General features: G+C 39.5%; 1 protein-coding gene across 11 annotated transcripts in view; it reads right to left on the reverse strand.

Moving 5' to 3' along the window:
* Positions 1 to 468: 468 nt before the first annotated feature.
* MLLT10 (MLLT10 histone lysine methyltransferase DOT1L cofactor) overlaps positions 469 to 19,623 on the reverse strand; it is a 255,965-nt gene continuing 236,810 nt past the window's right edge. For 9 of the 11 annotated variants that reach the window (XM_075062294.1, XM_032775641.2, XM_075062293.1 and 6 more), the window contains 7 exons: positions 12,873 to 13,030; positions 10,859 to 11,047; positions 10,111 to 10,199; positions 9,623 to 9,972; positions 4,563 to 4,665; positions 3,731 to 3,943; positions 469 to 2,269 (listed from right to left, as the gene is read on the reverse strand). In XM_075062294.1, coding sequence (XP_074918395.1) covers positions 2,225 to 2,269; positions 3,731 to 3,943; positions 4,563 to 4,665; positions 9,623 to 9,972; positions 10,111 to 10,199; positions 10,859 to 11,047; positions 12,873 to 13,030 — 1,147 coding nt within the window. In that variant the 3' untranslated portion in view covers positions 469 to 2,224. The remainder of the gene's footprint in view (positions 2,270 to 3,730; positions 3,944 to 4,562; positions 4,666 to 9,622; positions 9,973 to 10,110; positions 10,200 to 10,858; positions 11,048 to 12,872; positions 13,031 to 19,623) is intronic. The other 2 variants (XM_075062292.1, XM_075062299.1) reach the window with 1 other exon arrangement.

Here is a 19,623-nt window from a genome sequence, read left to right on the forward strand (position 1 = left end):
CTTATCATTCCTTAAATGATAAGGAATTCACAAATGTAAAGTTGAAAGCTTGCCCTTTCTACTTGTGCCTTAAAATATAAATTTAATAGTGACAAATATGAAATGCTTTTCTTGTAGCCTGACATATGATAAGTTACAGAATGTATATAGGATGAAATCCTGGCACTGGTGAAGTCAATGGCAAAACAAAATGTCTCTGTACTTGATTTATTGTACAGATCTCACTAGGAGTTATGCTCAGTTGGAGCTTTTAACGGGAGTGTCTCTGCTGAGACCAATGCCTTTAAAATTTGACCATAAGTAATTTATACTGTGATTATGGCACAGACACCAGCCTGGTGACCTGCTACAGTGGATCACATAAGCAAAAATGCATTTCCTTTTTTACAGTAAAAAGATTGTATATTAGTGTCAAAGTGTATTTTGCAAGCAAAATTAAAGACAGGAAAGGAAACATTAAGAAACTGGTTGTTGTAAATAATAACTTTAGTATAATTTGATATCTGATTATTACAGTAGCAACAAGTACTAAAATCCAGCCAATCATGGAAATTAATAGAACTGGAAGGACAGAATATCCTCCAATTTCTATAAGAATCTCTCTCACACAGCTGTGAAGTGTACCACTATGAACATTATTAAAATTTATTAACAAAAGCTCTGTACATATCTTTTCATACTCTTGGAATTTTACATCTAAGCAAAATAACAGCCCATTTTAATTTTATCATTTGTACAAATTGTTACAGAATATTAACCAGTGGGTTAAATAAGTAAAATAAACCACACTGATTTACTTTTGTAAAGTATCTACAAAAGTGATTTGTGACAATTTTTTAAAATCCCCCTGAACATATAAAAATAAATTATTTGATTAAATCTACCAATTAGAAATATTACAAATCAAAATATCAATGTTTTCTTATGAATTCCTCACAATACAAAACAGATTCACAAAAACCTTATTTACAGAAATGAGGTAAGAACTGTGCAATGTTTAACCAAGAGACATATTGCAGAATTAACATGTTCTTCCAATTAAGTACACAGTGGAGGTCTAATTACAGCTGGGTTGTTTTTCACTAATAATTTACATTTCTAAATACAGATTAGTGGTCATTACCCCAATTTTTATCTACACTCTACCACACTGCCATGAAATCATCTATCCTAAGTGAAAATGTTCTAACAATAAGTTCACCCGTTTCAACCACTGGTATATTTCATTGGGAAATGTTTAAATATCTACTCACTTTTTTGGTAATTTATTAGTGAAAAAAGTGACCCAGGTAACAATTTGCCTGAGCTATCTACAGTGGCATTAACACTTCTAATAAAGGCAGAACAATGGGGAAGGCTGCTGGTGCAATGTTGAATATTTCTGCTGCTTACAAGGACTTGTTTAGTGCATGCTCAGCTGTTTGCAGCCATTTCAACACAATGGAGGTAGCAACAGGCACTTAGTTTAGGCCAAACACTACCAGTACTTTCCAAAATGGCCTTCTCATCTAGTTTAAAAAAAAAAAAATCCATTTAAACTGATCTGGTTTGTCCAGCAACCTTAGAACTCCCAAAACCCAAATGAACGTTAATAACCTTTGGACTCTACCCTGAAAATCTTATTCTGGCAAAATTCACTCTACAGTCAGTAGAAATTTGATGGTGTGACAAGTTCAGAATTGGATTCTTTATATCATGAGTCAGATTCCAACATGTTTTAAAAAGCCACACACCCCTAACAGTAAATCCACATTGCTAATTACAACCTGGGTCTGAAAGCATTTGCAATTGCAGCAGAGATAAGGTTGGTTTGTTTGCTAAGATTCCTGTTCTGAAATCAAGTAATGTGTGACTGGAATAAGTATTTTCAGTTTACTAGCCCTCCAGCTTTATAATAAGAACTGCTACTTGAGCATCAAGTAGAATATTTTCCAGGGCTGAATGTGTAGTTGTACTTAGTATTGTCATACTGACAAAATAATTATGGTTTGCGGAATTTAATTTCTTGCAGTGTCTGTTAAATCTGAAAAAGTAGCTCCATTTCAGTGCAACAAGAAAATAGATCAAAGCCTTAGAAGAATGTCCTTATGAAGATTAATTCTTTGCTGTGCAGTTAGGTCCTTGTTGCATTTCTTCATATCTGCAGAAATGAAGATCTGCAGTTCGCAGCTAGATGAAGTGCTATAACAGCAGGATATGCAGTTCTCAAATATTATTCAAAAGGTCAACTTTTTTCAGATGCAACCGATCCAGTTTTATCATTAAGCCTCTGTGGTAAAAAAACAAAACAAAACACTTGTACAACAGGACAGTATTTTAGATTTGTTAAATTCTACAGCTTCTAGATATAAATGAAAAGGCATGGCTGGAATACAGTCTGGACTCAAAAGTAGATAAGATTAGATAGTTATGCTAAAGAATCAAATGTAGAAATTGTGTCTTATGATTTTAGCAAAATGTTTGGATTTTAAATAAAAGTATTCATACGCCATGGAAACAGAACTTTGGAAAGAAGGAAGTAATTATAGCAAAGGTATTTTAGACCTCCAAAATTACCACGAGGAAACAGATCCAAACTACTGATCTCTCTTTGGGGCCATCTAACCCTGCTTTGTATTTCCTGCTGCTTTTGATCTGCCAGGCTTCATGGAGAGGGGGAAGGGGATTTTCACCATGTCAAAACAATTCCATCTAAGGACCCAAAAAACTCTCACCATGGAAATACGTGTTCCCAGTCACTGTTCCTGAAGCCACACAACATACACTTTCTACCCCCTGCCAACCCTTCCCTGGTGCCAGAAGTTCTCTAACATGCGCACACGCACTCACTCTCTCTGCCCATTCTTTTCATGTCTTCTGTCCCCTCTTTCATAGTGACCATCAGGATTTATATTGTATCTGCAGGTACAGACAACTGCTATTATACGTTTGGGAAAATCCCAGATTTTTGGATGTATCGCATCCACATTGTATTTATTTGTGAATAGGACAAGTAAGTTAATCTATAAGGTAAGTAAGGCCTCACTTAAAACAATTTGTTAAAAGGCTATGGGGAAATGAATAGATCTTAAGTATATTAAAATAAATAAAATTATTTAATTTCCTAAATGAAAGATCCATAACAGCAAAAAAAATCTATGAAATGGCAGCAAGTATACTTGTTCCACTCAGTGACTAGGAGCGCACATGCATGGGAGGTCCCAGAGCAGCACACAAGGAGGCTCATATCATCATGCTAATGCAGGACATAAGAAAGTGACAGTGGCTAGAGACAAAGCTCTGGCAAGGCAAAATGTCAACTGACTTAAGGACCTACTTTTTACTCATTTAAAGCATTACCTGGAAAATATCAAGTGAAACACTTACAACTGTGATTGGTGATTTGACTGCGTCGGTTTCATAATGAAAAAGTAAGACGATAAAGCTTTGAATATGTCAATTAAACAAAGACAGATGAAAGAAGTTCACTAGAGAGTTCCTTGCATGTATCCCATAAGCATCTAGTACTGACCACTCTTAGAGAGAGGATACCAGGCTACTATAGCAATTACTATAGTCAGTGGCTTAGAGTCTAAGGAAGCCTAAATGCATGTAAGTCCTTGTATGGACAGAAGGTATAGGTTACACCAACTTAAATATCTGGTTTCCCTTAAGACTTGCCTCTGAATTTGGCACAATGTTCCTTTAATTATATCACTGAAAATGCCATTATAGGTGAAAATACACTTACTGTCACTTTTTGACTTGCATTATCCCCATGAATTGTAAGAAATGGGTTGGTAGTAGTTGTATGAAGGGGTGATGCTTGAGTGCCTGAAAGCAGGTTATTTATGGGCATCTGTGCTGCTCCTGGGATCTGCAATTGCTGCACTTCAGGCTGGTGGTGCTGGTGTTGATGGTGCTGTTGCTGCACTAGCTGATACAGAAGGGCCTGATGTTGTTCCTAGGTAATATAAGGAAAGAACATTCTAATCAACAATCATTCAACAAATGGTCCCTCCTTTCTAGGTCCTTTCTTACCCTAGTGTTTTTTGCAATGTAACCACAATTTACCACACTCCAGTTAATGTGGGTTGCAATGATGAAGCTCCACAGGAACGTGGAGGATGGAAGAGAGCTTCTTAAAGCTTTTTTACTTTCAGCAGCTCAACAGACGTCCAGCTGAGCCAGCTGGCTTGGGCGAGCCTCTATCACAGGCCCCTAGATTTGATATCCTTTTCTTACAAAAAAGGGTCTCAAATATGTTTGGCACAGTATTAAACTAATGCTGTTTCGAATACAAACTAAAATATTTCCAAGCAGCTGCCAAGTGGCATATATATCCTTCAGCGCAAACCATTATTTACAATGAACATATTCTCCATGCTATAAAAAGGTGCAGACAATTGAACAATAAACTACCATATTTTTGAAAATTAAAATTTTTAAACAGACATGATCAAGGAGTTAATCTGCACAAGTCTAATATTAAACTGAGGAGTTTGTCTATACTTCAGAAAGCAGCGGTCCTGGCTCAGGCTTACAGAGAACATAGCTAATTCTATTATAAATATAGGACATACTGATGTGAGTTGTTGAGTACTCAGTAACTGCTGAAATTGCTGGTGCTGTTGATGGAGCAGAAGTTGTCTCTGTTGGTCAGGAAGTAATCCTAGTCCGGAGGCACTGCAAAGCAATGACCAAACTCTTAGTTTCTGCAAGTAACACTGCAGCTTATTTGACTAATGGAGGTCTGGTCATCATTTTTACTTCAGCCTTTTAGCAAAATTACAAACCCAAACCATGTACAGACTTTTTGATAAGTAATGCTCACTTGCTATATAGCACTTGATTAAATATTGCAAGATATCCCACTGAATACCGATAGCAAATGAGTAGTTATTTCTTGCACTACTCGGACACCAAAGTAAACAACATATACACACAGCTATAATATGCCCACAGGTACCCACATTTTGCGAACATATGCCTGAATACTCCAATCTCACCCACAAACACAAATTTAACTATCATCTTTATGTTGACGACTTACAGATCTGTCCGTCTACAGACTTGTCCAAACTGAAATCTCAGCCTGTCTCTCTAACATCTCCTTGTGGATGTCTAGCCATCAGCTCAAGCTCAACATGGCTAAAACAGAACTCTCAATCCTTCCCCCTTAACTTCCCCCAATACCTTCTTTCTCAAACATTATGGACGCCGCCGCCACCACCATCATACCTGTCACCAGGCCGATAACCTGGGTTTTATCTTTAGCTTGGACATCTCTCTAAACCCTCACACCCAGAGTATGTCTAAATATTACAGATTCTTTCTATATAATGTCTCTAAGACTTGGTCTTTCCTATCCATCCACACAGCTAAAACTCTTGTCCAGGCTCTCATGATCTCACATCTCAATTACTACAACATATTTTTCTGCGGCTTTGACAAATGCAATTTTTGCAGCTTTGACAAATGCAATCTTGGCCACATATCCATTGAGAACTGTGCTACAAACATTATTTTCTTAGCCTCTCATTTTGACCATATTTCCCCCTCTTTAAATCTGCCATTGGCTTCTCTTTCTCCATCACATCAAATGTAAGCTTCTAGTCTTCACTCTGAAGGCCTGTCACAGACCTATCCCTATGCTACCTATCATCTTTCATTTGCTACTGACATGTTGACTTCTACCTCCGAATAGCCCATGATGTCAGCCTCCATTGGCCACTTGCTAAATTTTCAAACAAGAACCTCTGTGTTTTCTCCCATGCTGTCCCTCGTGAGGGAGCAGGCCCCATCAATATCTGCAAAACTACCTCATTATCATCCCTCAAATCCTTGCTTAAAAATCTTGTTTGCTGGGGTGCCTACAAAAACTTCATGATGGCTAGGGTGCTGTGACTATTGCCTAAAAAGGTGACCAATACTTTCTCATTGTGCTCTCTTATGAATCTGTCTATATCCATCAGATATCTCTTGTTTTACACTTAAGATTGTAAGCTCTTTGGGGCAGGGACAGTCTTTTTGTTCTGTGTCTGTACAATGCCTAGTACAACAGGACACCATAACTAGGGCTCCTAGGTGCTATAGTAATACAAATAGACAATGATGAATTAGCAGGGCCTGAAAACTTTGCCTGACATCAACTAGCTTGGGATGAAAAATACCTGTCCTCTCACCACTCCTCCCAAACCAACTCTCTTAGAATTTAAAGGAACAAAACTCTTTGTGTACTTTTTATTCTGTATTGTATTTCACATTAATCAACTATTTAATAAATGATTTTAAATGTAACTTAACATATTTGTATCTAGCTTTTAGTATTCTTTTCCTGGTTTCACTCACTATTTACATATTTTCCTATAATTACAATGTATCCTTTTCTGTATTGTTTTTATTGCCTGTTGCTCTTTTCATTCTTTCTTCATCCCATTCTTTCTTTCCCCATATATCATATGCTCTACCTCTTCCCACATATTTAGGGTCTCACTTCTCCCTTAAAAAAATTTGTCTCTTCATCCCCTTGTCCTACCTATCCTGCCCTGATCTAGTCACCTGCTGATACATAAGGGTTGAAAGAAAACAAGCAAATGCACTCCCCACCCCCAACAGCTGGAGAATTAAATGTCCAGAGAAACACCCAAGTGAAGAAGATAAGCTTGCCTCCCAAAGCTGCCAGGAAAGGGAAGTTTCCTGGGATTCCTGACAGGGTGTGCTTTCCCTGGTTGGAATGGGGATTTACTTTTTTGTAAGCCTGACTAACATATCTGATTAGTTTGAAACTCCCCGTTGCACAATCTCCTTTGCCTGGAGAAAAAGATGATTGTTCCTTTTCATTCCAACAATCATTTAACCCTCCCGCTTGTTGTATGGGTGGGGCTCCTTCTATTAAAGTATTTCTTCCCCAGCCTCCGATTTTGAATGCTTTTCCCCCAATGAAATACTTCAACATATACTTCTGCTGCAGCTCATAGCTTTCCCAAGCAGCACAGTAATGAGAAAAGAGTGTGGATTTGTGGAAGCAACATGCATGCAGAGGTCTTCAGTTATACTACCTATCTCCCACATGAAGTTGTCTTCTTAGATCCATGATGTTCGTAATTAACCAGCAGGAGCAATTCACCCTAAATATTAGGAGATGCACTCCGATCGACTACCTCAATCTTTTCAGGAAGCTGGAGTACTGGAATTGACCAGAGAGTGCTCTGACATTGATTTAGCAGGGCTTCACTAGACCCCCTAAATCGACACCCGGTGCATTGATTGCAGCAGCATCAATCTCCCCAGTAGTGAAGACAAGCCCTAAATAAGCACTCCCACTGGGTCAGCTGTATAAGTGGTAGTACAAAAGCAAGAGACTTTTCCAAAGGTGTTTAGTATGGAAAAGACACAGGGCAATGAGTGTAGGTGTAGCTGAACCAGTTTTGAACATGGTTTAACTGCAAGAGTGGACAGGACCAAACAGTGCTCAGCATATTTTCAGAGACAGTAGTTCTGAAGGCTCAACCACCAGTAAAGTACTTTCATATATGTGAAATAATATATCTTTCTATCTGCCCCCAAAGGTGTGTCAGAATCCTTTGAAAACACGAAGGGACAATACCATCCCTTACAAACTAAATTAGGCAAGCAAATATGGGAGAAACAATACAGCAGGAATAGGGTGGGAATACACCAGTGTCATTAATAAGATTATATGGTTAATCAGTGAGGATTAGTGCTTGCTCTGATGTAATAAGGAGGGTGGATTTGTTTTTTTGTAATGTGTGACTACATGGATGTCCTAGTTGGTTAGTTACATGGCAGAAGTGGATCCTAAGGAGGAACTTGAAAGAGAAAGAGGGAACATTACAGATGAGCAACCAGTACATGAAAGAAAAAAGAGATACATGTAGGAGAAGGGCATGAATGGAGCATTGAAGTTGGCATTGCTGGGGGAGCAGAAGAGAAAAGGGTAACAAGAAAGGAATAAAGGTAAGGTAACTGGGGGTTATAGACCGCCTGGAAGGGGCAGACATGAAGTTGAAACTTAAAATAGTGGAGAAGGGAGACTCTTCCAAATGTTTCCAAGAGGGGAGGGTATGTAGTTATTGACAGGCAAGAAATAGAATTTTGACAGCATCATTTGAATGGACAGAAGTGGGTGATGTGTGTATCAAAGAGGCTGTAGAGGAGCAGGCTACCATAATTAAAGTATGATAACAAGGAAGGCATGCACAAGAGTTTTTGCAGGATCTGGACAGACAGAATAAATGGTCAGATTTTGGCAACAGAGGAAAAGATGGCAGTATTTGGACCCCACTTTTATACATGGGAGAGGAAAATTATGGTATGGTAAAAAGCCCTAAATTTAGGTTGTTTAACATTTTCCATTATAAAGTGAGAGCTTTGATAGTCAACAGCAAGGAGGCATGGGAGATGGGGGAGAAGAAGAGATCTGGAATTGGTCTCTCCTCCCCCAGAAATGGCTCCAGTGGCCAATGCCCCCTTCTGGGACAACCACATGAAGTTGGGATGCTCCCCTACTCCTGAAAACAGCTCCAGTCAACACCCTAAAGCCCATTCCCTCTGTGCCCACTCTCTGGGGGAAGCCCACATGGGGATGGAGCTTTCTCAACTCCCAAGTGGGGTGGATGGACAGGAAGGAAGAACAGGACCAGGCTGGCCTCTCCCCTCAACTACCTCCCAAACCTGAACAGTCTATCCTCCCTCTGGGATAACAGCCATCTCCTGTTGCCAACTAACATAGTTAGCCCCGCAGCTCCAGCGACAGCAGTCTGTGCTGCAATCCTGAAGGTTTAGGATTTAAAACCTGCTTATGATGCATTTTGATGGGGGAGAGGGGTTGTTAACAGATGCTCATAACTGAATCTTTTATCTTTTTTCTTTAAAAAAAAAGGCACAGGAAATTACATACAAAAAGACTGCATTAAAAGAACATTATTTAGGTTGGAAAATCAAACACTCAAAAGTTAGGAAATGCCAGATTTATGATTGCCTGTGTAACCATAATGCTGCCCAACTTGTGCAAGAGGGAAGAATTAAGGTAGGACCGGAACTTTTTAATCTACCGTCTTCTAACTTTGGAGTGCTTGACTTTGCAACGTAAGTACTCTTTTTATGTAGTTTTTTGTATGTATAATAGCATATTACATGTGGGATAAAAGCAACACCATAACTTAACATCATTTTCAATGCTACTTCATTGCCATTGGAAAAACAGTTTACTCTAGCTAAGACTACTTCTTTTGAGTGAACCTATTTGGGCTCATTGTGACACATTAATAGGAACAACCAATACATATTTAGAAGCAAATGGAAAAGGCAGAAATAGATGAACCCTAACTAACATAGTCAGTGAAGCCCCAAAAATTGTCTGGCAGGCATTGTTTCTTTTTAAACAGAATATTGCTGATTTTTAAACTTCATTATCCCATAGTGCAATTAAATTCCTGTCCTCTTAACATTGGTCATACATAGAACACAAGAATCTAGTCAAGCATTCATAAGCTAGAAGAAATGCTAAATAAAATAAATTCTATGCTTAAAACTGTTTAACCAAATTAAGCTAGTATTGCACATAGTGTGCGTATGGCAGCAGTAAGAAAAAGCAAATACGTTTTGGTAAGATTCTTACCTGTTATTTAGTGTTGTTGGCAGAGGATGTGTTACATTAGGTGGGACAGCCGCATGAGTGAGAGAAGGATTCTGGGATATTGTGGCAGGGGTCTGAATCACCCCATTTAAAGCCCCTACAATTCCATTGATTGCCAGCTGATTACCTGGCAATGCTCCAATTATTCCACCCACACCAGGCACTGCAGGAATGGTGGATGTTACAGTCTGCATACCACTAGCTAGTGCCCCCACTGTCACACCATTGACCTGTTGAACTCCTGAGCCTGGCTGAGCGGGACTCTGCCCAGCAGGTGGTGGAGTGGAAAGAACTGATGAACTGCTGGTACTTTGTCCACTGGAGGTTATCTCCTAATGTAAAAAACAAACCAACAAAACCCTCAGCTGTATAGAATTTCAAACAGAACAGAACAGCACAAGGATTCTGAGATGAAGTTAATGTGTAACAAGGTTAGAAAAACAAAAATAAAAAACAAAAAACAAAATTACCTGGTTTAATACAGGGAGAGAATTGTCAGGTAAAAAACTGTTTCCCAGATGAGGGCTTTTACTGCTGTTCAAGGAATCAGTGCTATGTGCTAAAGTGATTAATTAAAAAATAAAGTAAAGTTTAATTTTTGCATTTAACATGTTTAAAATATTAAATTATTCAGAATAATTTATTTCAGCAGAATGTTGATGTTAAACACAGAATACACAAAACTTGAACATAAACTTCATTTCTTATAATCACAACCCAAAGGTAAAATATTAGCTTAACTAACTAGTGAAAGGTGATGGATGGGTTCAAGACTGAATAGTAAAAAAGAAAATGCCTGGACATAAGCAACAATTTGTATAATTCTCATGCTTCTTTAAAAACATATTAAAACAATGGGAAATTTTTCTCTTGTGAAACCTTTTCAAATCTTTTACTTTTTATTGTTTTTTGTAAAAGACAAGTCTGCACAAAGTAGCTTATTCAGGGAAAGCTTATATCTAAAAAATTCCCAAATCCAATATAAACTTGCCATTCTTTTCTCTAACAAAAATATTGTCGGTGATTAATTATACGCACCAGACAGATCATTAAAAAAAACAACACACTAATTATACTGGATCTGTTCTCTTTGTACACACACATATCTCCCATTCATGTCAAATAGGTGTAAAATAGGCCTTTTACATAAAGAGTCTTCAGGTTACTTTGATAAAGAGTACTATGCAAAATGTGGGAAACATTTTTCTCTCTACTTACCAGCTTGTGCTGGAAATGCATGTACTTGATGAGATGGGCTAGGGTTTGAAGTTATTGTTGGAAAGGGAACTGAAAGCTGTGCATTTAATAGCTGGAGGCGCTCCTTTTTAGCAGTCAGGTTCTTAATCTGTTCCTCTAACCGTCGATTTTCAACTTGAAGTTGGTGTAATGACTTCAGCATTCCCAGAACTAGAAAACAATTGACTAATAAATCTGGTCTCTTTTAAAGTCACACTCAAAGTTTTGTCTTTATGAAAAATATCTCAGGATTGCACAATATGTCGTGCCAGAATTTTAAATACTGTATAAATCCTTAGCATCCCTAGTTACATACTGCAAATTAATATTGCCAATTAAGATAGCACTTAAAGTGAAAATCTACCCCAAATAATTAATGGATAATGTATTAAAATAAATAAAAATGCTAAAATTTCTCCTTTGAAGTCAGATGTATGCAATTGTGGATCCACATGGATGGACCCTTACTTCCATGCAGAGACAGTTGCACCATCAGGGTCTATGTTGATTTTGAGCAAGTTTCAGTACAATGTGCTTTTTCTGTAAACATAGCCATAACAAAACAATAAAGAAATAAAAATAAGATTCATTTAATGACATGCAGGTAACAGAGCAATTGTGGAATGCCTATTCTATTAGGCTTATGAAGTTTAAAATACAACTAAAAACTCTAAGAGCAGATCAAAGATCTGAAATATATGCATTGTTTTTATGTAGTCAACTATTATTGTTTTTTAAAAAACCCAAAGGAAAAGTATGTGCAAAAGGAACTGTTGAATTCTTTGTCAAATAAATTGCAAATTTATGTAATCAATAAAAACCCTTTATTCGGGTTTATGGGGTTTTTTTGGTTTTTGTTTTCATTATTCTTTTGAGTCACCACAAACCTTGCTGGATGCCAAATCTTCCAGCTGCTTTCAGTGTTGATCTACAGATCACCCAGCAGGGTGCACTACATGAGCACTGCAGTTACCACCCTTTCTTTGCAGATAAAGCGCATCATCCTCTGAACAGGCACAGCTTCTACCATTTCCTCAAATTCTGATTTTGTTCCAGAACATGGATGACCCAACTAGGGCTACAGAGTAGCTGTCATGTCACAGGGATAGCCAGCCACTTTTTAAATACCAAATTGTATTTGTTTAACATGACCTCTGGGCCTACGACAGACACAAGTCTACTGGTATGGACACATCTGGTCATTTCCCAAGGATTTAGCTTTTTATCCCTCCTCTTCAAGAACATACAAAGGAACCCTCAGAGCGCCCAAATGAGATGCAATAAGACTTAGCTAAACCTGTCCTCCAGCTATCATGTTTAAAGGATTATCCCTGCATGAATTTCCTCACAATTAGCATTTTTGTCAGGGTACCATTCATAAAAGTACCAACTAGATGGCACTTTACTCACCAAGAACCAGAATAGCATGTTCAATAACATATACACACAAAAAGTGACAAAATAATGATTTTTATACCTTGTCTAAAACTATTCAGTCAATTTTTATTCATATTGATTTCTCATTGATTATGAATAAATATAAAGCAGTGTTATTTCCTCAGTTAAGCTGTATCTATATTCACTCTTCAGTTATTTCATTTTGGTAAACACAACTCTTGAAATATAAATATCTCAGTACAAGAATGGCATGAAAAAAGGAGAACATAAACAAAATACAAAAGCACTGTAGGACACTTACATAACACTTGAGAAACTCCATTGTTTTTCACACAACTGAAACCAGTAGTTTATACTAAAAATACCAGAAACAAAGCTCTAAAGAAACATTTCAGAATATCAGCATCACATAGAATAAAGCAGAATTGAGGAACCAAGCCTTAATAATAATCAGTATAAAACAGAAGTTACAAACTATGCAGCATAACATGGTGAAGAATTTGTTTAAAAAGACTTAGGCACTCACTGGTGATAATTATTTATAACACTGCCCAACAAACAAAAAAGCCCAGTAATAACAGAAAACATGAATACTTACTGTCACTAGGGGTGCCCTGTTCTAGCAAAAATTGCTGTCCTTCACTCCACTGCCTCTCCAAAAGCTGTTCAATGCTGGCAGCTACCGGGGGCAAATTTTCCACACTGCTGTTCACTGACTGATCATAGCGAATCTGTAAGCTGCTTACAGGAGATCTGCTGAAAACATTGTAATTTACACATTTAAAGGAAGGAGGAAAATGTATTTAGCAAAGGGCCCATAAAGTTTCTTACCTTGCGCTAGCCCCTAGCACCTACATAATCCAGAGCTTCCAACATTAAGCTTCTCAAAGCCACTAGGAACTCTGAGCTCTCATCACCAAGGTTTTAACATAAAATAGCAGTTTGGGAATTTGTGTACAGAAAACAAATGCACAGTTTAGCTGCACTAGAAGTTTATGCCTAACGGACAGATATTACTTAACTCAAAAAGAGCACATATTGCTAGAACAGGAAATAGGTGCTCAGTATAGTAATAAATTATATATAAATCAAATATCTAAACACATCTAAACAGTTGTGAAATACCAAATATGAAGCCTGATTAAAATCACTACAATTATGACATTCTCCCATAATACATAGGTCACATGTAATTTTGATATGTGACTTGTACCAAAAACCCATGTAAAGAGAAATTTTTGAATAGCGAGTGATTGAGTAGAAAAAACGGTTACTAATATTTCCATAATTGTTGTTCTTCAAGAAATGTTGCACATGTCCATTCCAATGTAGGTGTGTGCATGCCCTGAGCACAGATGCCAGAATTTTTTCTCCGCAGTGGTATCTGTCAGGTCAGCTCCAGAGTCTCCTCGTACCACATGCTCACAGTGCCAGTATAAATGGCCCCATCAACCACGCTCCCCCTTCAGTTTCTTCTTACCAACTGCCTCTGATAGGTGGGGACAGAGCGTGGGTTTTGAAATGGATGTGTGCAATACATCTCGAAGTACAACAATTACAGAAAAATTAGTAACCATTTTTTCTTCTTCGGGTGCTTGCACATGTTCATTCCAAGGTAGGTGACTCACAAGCAGTTGTACAGGAGATGGGTTCAGAGTTCAAGCGCAGACTGACTGCAAGACAGCTCGGCCAAAGCTGGCATGGTCTCTAACCTGCTGGGTAATGACATAGTGCATTGCAAATGGTGGACTGATGACCAGGTTGCTGCCTTGCAGATGTCCTCAATCAGGACTTACGCTAGGAAAGCAGCAGAGGAACCTTGAGACCTTGTGGAGTGAGCCATCAGATTAACTGGGGGCAGGATGCCCATGAGTTCATAAAATACCTGGATGCAAGAAGTAATCCAAGATAAGATTCTCTGTGCAGACATGGGGAGACCCTTCATTCTTTCCACTATCACTATGAACAGTTGAGCAGATCTGTGGATGGTCTGATCCTTTGTATGTAGAAAGCCAGAGCCGGCCTAACTTCCAAGAAGTGAAGACGCTGTTCCTCTCTATTCACATGCGCTTTAGGGTAGAATAACAGCAGGAAGATTGCTTGATTGCTTAGGAACTGTGAGGCCACCTTTGAGAGGAATGATGGATGTGGTTGTAACTGGACTTTGTCCTTGAAGCAGACCATACATGGGGGCTCTGATGTGAAGGCCCAGATCTCTGGGAATCTTCTGGCTAAAGTGATGGCCACTAGGAAAGCTACTTTACAGTAAAGGTGTAACATCAAGCACGTTGCTAGCAGCTCAAATGGGGGCTTTGTAACCTTTGACGGGAGAAGGCTCAGGTCCCAGGGAGGGATGGGAGCTCTAACCTGTTAGGTGAAACAGAATCTCTTCAATGGCTTCCATCCGAAGGATGGATTGAACTTCTTGTTCCAACATTCGCTTGTGAGAAGGGTCCCTGAAGAGGGATGGGGAGGGTGGGATGGGAAGGTGGGGTAGACAGCAATTGGATGGTGCAATCCAGTTCTATTGTGCTGAGAACATAGCGATCAGAAGCAATATGAGTTCAAGCAACCAGAAAGTGGAAGAGGCAGTTGGAGAACAAGGGGTAACTGGATCCGATGTAGAGGGATGGCAATGCCAACCTTGAGTGTCTCGTCAAAACAAGTGCTTCAAAGACTCAGTGTCTGAGGCCAGACTGCACAGGACCAGTCAAGGAAGATGAGAGAGAGGGTCTGTGCCTGAATCCTCTACTGATCTTGTCTGGGTGGCTGTGAAAAGTAACAGCCAGTCTTCTGGGGCCCGTAGTACTTCCTCAACCCTGCTGGTATGCACCAGGGACTGGCTCTTCTCTTGATGCTTAATGATGCTTCTTCCTAGGCACTGAGGAAGACCATCGGTGCCACAAATCCTGAGCGGAATGAGAGGAGTGCGCCTCACGGAGGCTGAGGTGCTTGGTGCCAAATCCAAGTGCGGCTCCAAGACAGGTCTTAAGGTTGCCTCCACGAAAAGGACCTTTAGTCTCGCCACTCAGTCCTTTTTGTTTCAGGATCTGAGGTCCCTGCAAATTTGGAAGCAGTAGTTCTTACGAGATTCCCCATGGCATTTAAGACAGCTTGAGTGCAGGTCACTCAAAGGCACAGACTTACCCACCCACTGAGGCATGCCCCAGCACCAGGGAAGCAGATGACCCCACTAGCTAAGCATGGAGGCATCCGGAACTAAATACTAAAAACTACTAAAATTACTAAACTAATTCCTATCAATAACAACTATTTACACTAAGAACTGCATAAAAATCACTAGGAGAAGGATTGCCTGAGCAAAGTGGTCCCGATGGATATCACTGATGGGAAAAAATTCTGGCAACTGTTCAGGGTGTGCACACCCTACACTGGAATGGACATGTGCAAGCACTTGAAGTAGTTAGTAATATTATTTCATAAAAAAACCTTAAAAACATGAGAGTTGCATTCAAAAGTCAAAAAATTTCAGAGAGGTAGCCGTGTTAGTCTGTATCCACAAAAAGGTACCACTGGACTCCTCGGAGTCTTTAAGGTGCCAAGTTAAAGTTGCCTATACAACCTTAACTCTGCCACCTTTGTGCATATGCATTCGTATACTACCTTAATGCATAATCATACCCTAGTCTTTCCACTGGACCCATCTCATTCAGAATGAATTTCACCGCTCTGAAGAAAGCCAGTACAAGGTCTATGTACCCCTTAATCCAGGGGTCCCCAACGCGGTGCCCAACGGGACGTCTAAGTGCACCCGTGTACTGGCCAGTGGACAAGCATCCGCAGAAATGCTGTTGACAAACTGCATCATCCAGAGGTGTTGCTACCGAAATGCCACCGATTTTCGGCAGTATTTTGGCAGTGACACCTCAGGATGCTGCTGCTTGTCGGCGGCGATGCCTATTGACATTGCAGCTTGTCGGCGGAATTTCGGCGGATGCTCGTCTGCTGACACGGTCCTCCATGGCTCGTTGCCTTGTGCCTGCCAGGTTGGGGACCACTGCCTTAATCCCTTTTTGAGGCTTCACCTGCAGTCTACAAGGTGGACCATACTCTGTGAACAGAACAGCTGCTCAATATTTCATCTTATCCTCATTTTTCCCTATCTGGCCCTGTGCCTCATTCAGAGCCAACTGAAGTTAACAGGCATCTTTCCACTACCTCCAATGGGCTCTGGATCAGGCGCTCAGGTACTACTTATTTGTGGTTTGACAGCAACTCACAATCAAGGATCACAGTCCCACTATTAGAGACCCTGTACAAATATATAACAACAAATCTGACACTGACAAAGAACTCAGACCAAAAGACAACAAGTAGATATAGACAGACGGGGAGAGAACAAGGAAACAATGAGTCAATTATGATGATGTCTGTCATGGAGGTCGGGGAAGTCACAGATTCCGTGACTTTCTGCAATCTCCATGATTTCTGCAGCGGCTCCATAGCCTGCTTGACTGGCCGCTGCTGGAGCAGCCCTGGGGCCAGCCACACTGGCCGCTGCTCAGGCAGCTGATCCCAGGGACCACCTGAGCAGTGACCAGTGTGGCTGGTCCTGGGGACCACCTGAGCAGTGGTTCCGGCAGCAGCCTTAGCAGCAGCAGGTGGGTGGCCTCTGGCAGTGATCTGGGGCTGGTCAGAGCAGCCACTGCTTAGCAGCCCCTGGCAAGTGGTGCCGCTGGCTCTGCCCCTCCCCACCTTCACCAGAGGCCCCCCAGCAAAGATTTAGTCAGGGGTATTTATAGCAAAAAAGTCATGGACAGGTCACGGGCCGTGAATTTTTGTGTTTGCCCATGACCTGTCCATGACTTTTACTACAAATAGCCATGACTAAATCGTAGCCATAATTATAATTAATGTAATAAGCAGTGGTCACAGCACAGTAGATGCCTAACAACTATTAAGTGCTGTAGCAGGCATTACAGCATAGGTGATTTTGACTTAGAGAGAGAAAATACAGTAACTTTGCAGATTTTTACAGGTTATTCCTCCTATACATAAAAGACGATGTGAGAGAAAGTGCACAGGAACATACTGAAAAATTTGACAAATGGATAAAGATTGGCATCACTAGCAAAGCAGAGGCAGAGGTTGATGGTTCAACAACATATAAGTGATATGCAGAGCAAAGACAGACCACGAATGGATTTAAACATCACCACAAACTACTTGTCTTCATGTGGTTGAAGTGATGAATGAGGAAGAAGACTCTTGCAGAATCATTTTGAACTGATTTACTACTTCATTCAAATCTGCACTATAATTTTGAAACTTCTATTCTTTCTGTATAGGCTTTTCTAAGGCATTGAACATAACAACAGATTGTCTTATGAGGATTAATTAATCCTCACAACACCCCTGCGAGTTCAGGAAGTATATTCTGTGTATTTTACAGTTGTAGAACTAAAGTAAAGAGATTAAACAACTTGCCCAAGGTCACACAGGAAGTCTGTAGCAAAGTCAAGAGCAGAATCTAACTAGTCTGTACTCCAGTCCACTGCCTTAGCTATGAAGTGATCTCTTCCAGTGCCCCCTTGTTTTATTCACTACAAGGGAACAAATCACGAGTCCCAATTAAAAAATAGCATTTGATACTATAATAAAGGATTATATTGTAATGCATATGTGCAAGAGGGGAGAGTTACAGTTGGGCAGACAAGTCATTCTCATTTCCTGATATCTGAGTGCTTCACTTTCAACCTTAACATTCTTGTGAAGTGACTTTTTGTATAGAATTTCCTAATTAAATTAAAAAAAAAAGAAAAAGATATTCCACCATGTTCACCTATTTGCTAGACAGAATTAGAATGCTCTATATAGTGTGTTATATATGCAATGAAACAGAAGCCCTTGCCTCATTTCAGGCATACGTTTTTGTACCATGTCTCCTTCAAGATTTACTTCATACTTATTGCAGAGTCAGCATGTAACTGTGTAAATTCTCAGCCTTACTATTATATTAACATATTGATTTGCATTTATATAGGGATGTACATATATATTTAAAAACAAGTATTATACACTGTATGTATTTTGAATGTCTGTTAGTATATTAGTTAAACAACATTTGAGGCGCTTCCCATTCGAAACTGAAATCATTTATATGCACACTATACACACCAACATTTATATTATACATTAAGTATGGGTGTATATGTGTGTGAGAGATTAGATATCTAATACAATTGTTGCAGAATGGTATAAAAGTATTATTAGCATGAGCTGAAATGGCTGCACAATTCACAAGTGAGTTCTGTAGGTCATACCAAATGATTGCCAATAAGAGCTTCAAACCACTTCACTTTAGTATACTATATATTAAATAAAGAATACTTTTGAGTGTTAGGTCTATTTTTTGTACCCTACTACCTGTAAGTAGGTGGTCTAGTTACAATAAGCCCAAGTGCACAGGATTCAGAAAGAAAAAAATAAAAGTAAAACGAAAAACACCCACCCCAAAACCCTGTAAATGTGTCTTAAAATAGCTTGTCTAATACATAAAAGTCCCACAACTTTAAATTCTGATGTTCCAAGACTTTCGGGCATAACTATTGTCTGTCCTACATATGAGACAGGTGTAATGGGGGGGTGGGGGTGTCCATATTTCAAAGAATGAAGCAAACATTTCTGTCTCTTTTCTTTTTTTTAATGGCAAATGTATGAAGTTACTCAGATTTGAACATTACAAGAGAGATACAGAGATGGATTAGTGGGCAGTCAAAGGTGCAAGGTACGTGTGATGCTGTCTGGAATATGGGTGACCATTTATAATATTATTGATACCAGTATTACAAAGAATCTTACAAGATATGCCATGTAAGATATCAGTGGAAAAATATGATTGGCTAAATATGATAATCATGTTTATATGTATGTATCGTCTTTGTACGGAGAGTTATAAATGTGTGTGGTATGTTTGTATTTCAAACTTGTGCTGTGTGTCTGGGTAATCCCTCCAGACAGATTGGCATCAGCACTATCCAGCCTGCTTGATGGCTTATGAAACCCATTGAGAGAAGCCTACAATGAAACCACTGAGAGAAGCCAGGGACTTCACCTATGAGTCAGCAGGACATGTAGGGACATGCTAGTGGACAGGGGACTCCCATGTGCTCTAAGTTTGTGTTTGGGACAAAGGAAGTACAAGTCACATGGCAATGGATATAAAAAGCCAGCTGCATGTTGTCTTCAATCCTGCTTCTCACCTCTGGAGTAACTTCTCTATAAAACTGAAGCATTGAACAAACAACTGACAGACCCATCCAAGCTTTGGGCGTGTTCCAGAGGGACTCTACAAGCCAGCAAACTCACCAATGCTGCTAAGAACCTGA

The sequence above is a fragment of the Chelonoidis abingdonii genome, chromosome 2, assembly GCF_003597395.2.
Source record: "Chelonoidis abingdonii isolate Lonesome George chromosome 2, CheloAbing_2.0, whole genome shotgun sequence".
NCBI lineage: Eukaryota > Metazoa > Chordata > Testudines > Testudinidae > Chelonoidis > Chelonoidis abingdonii.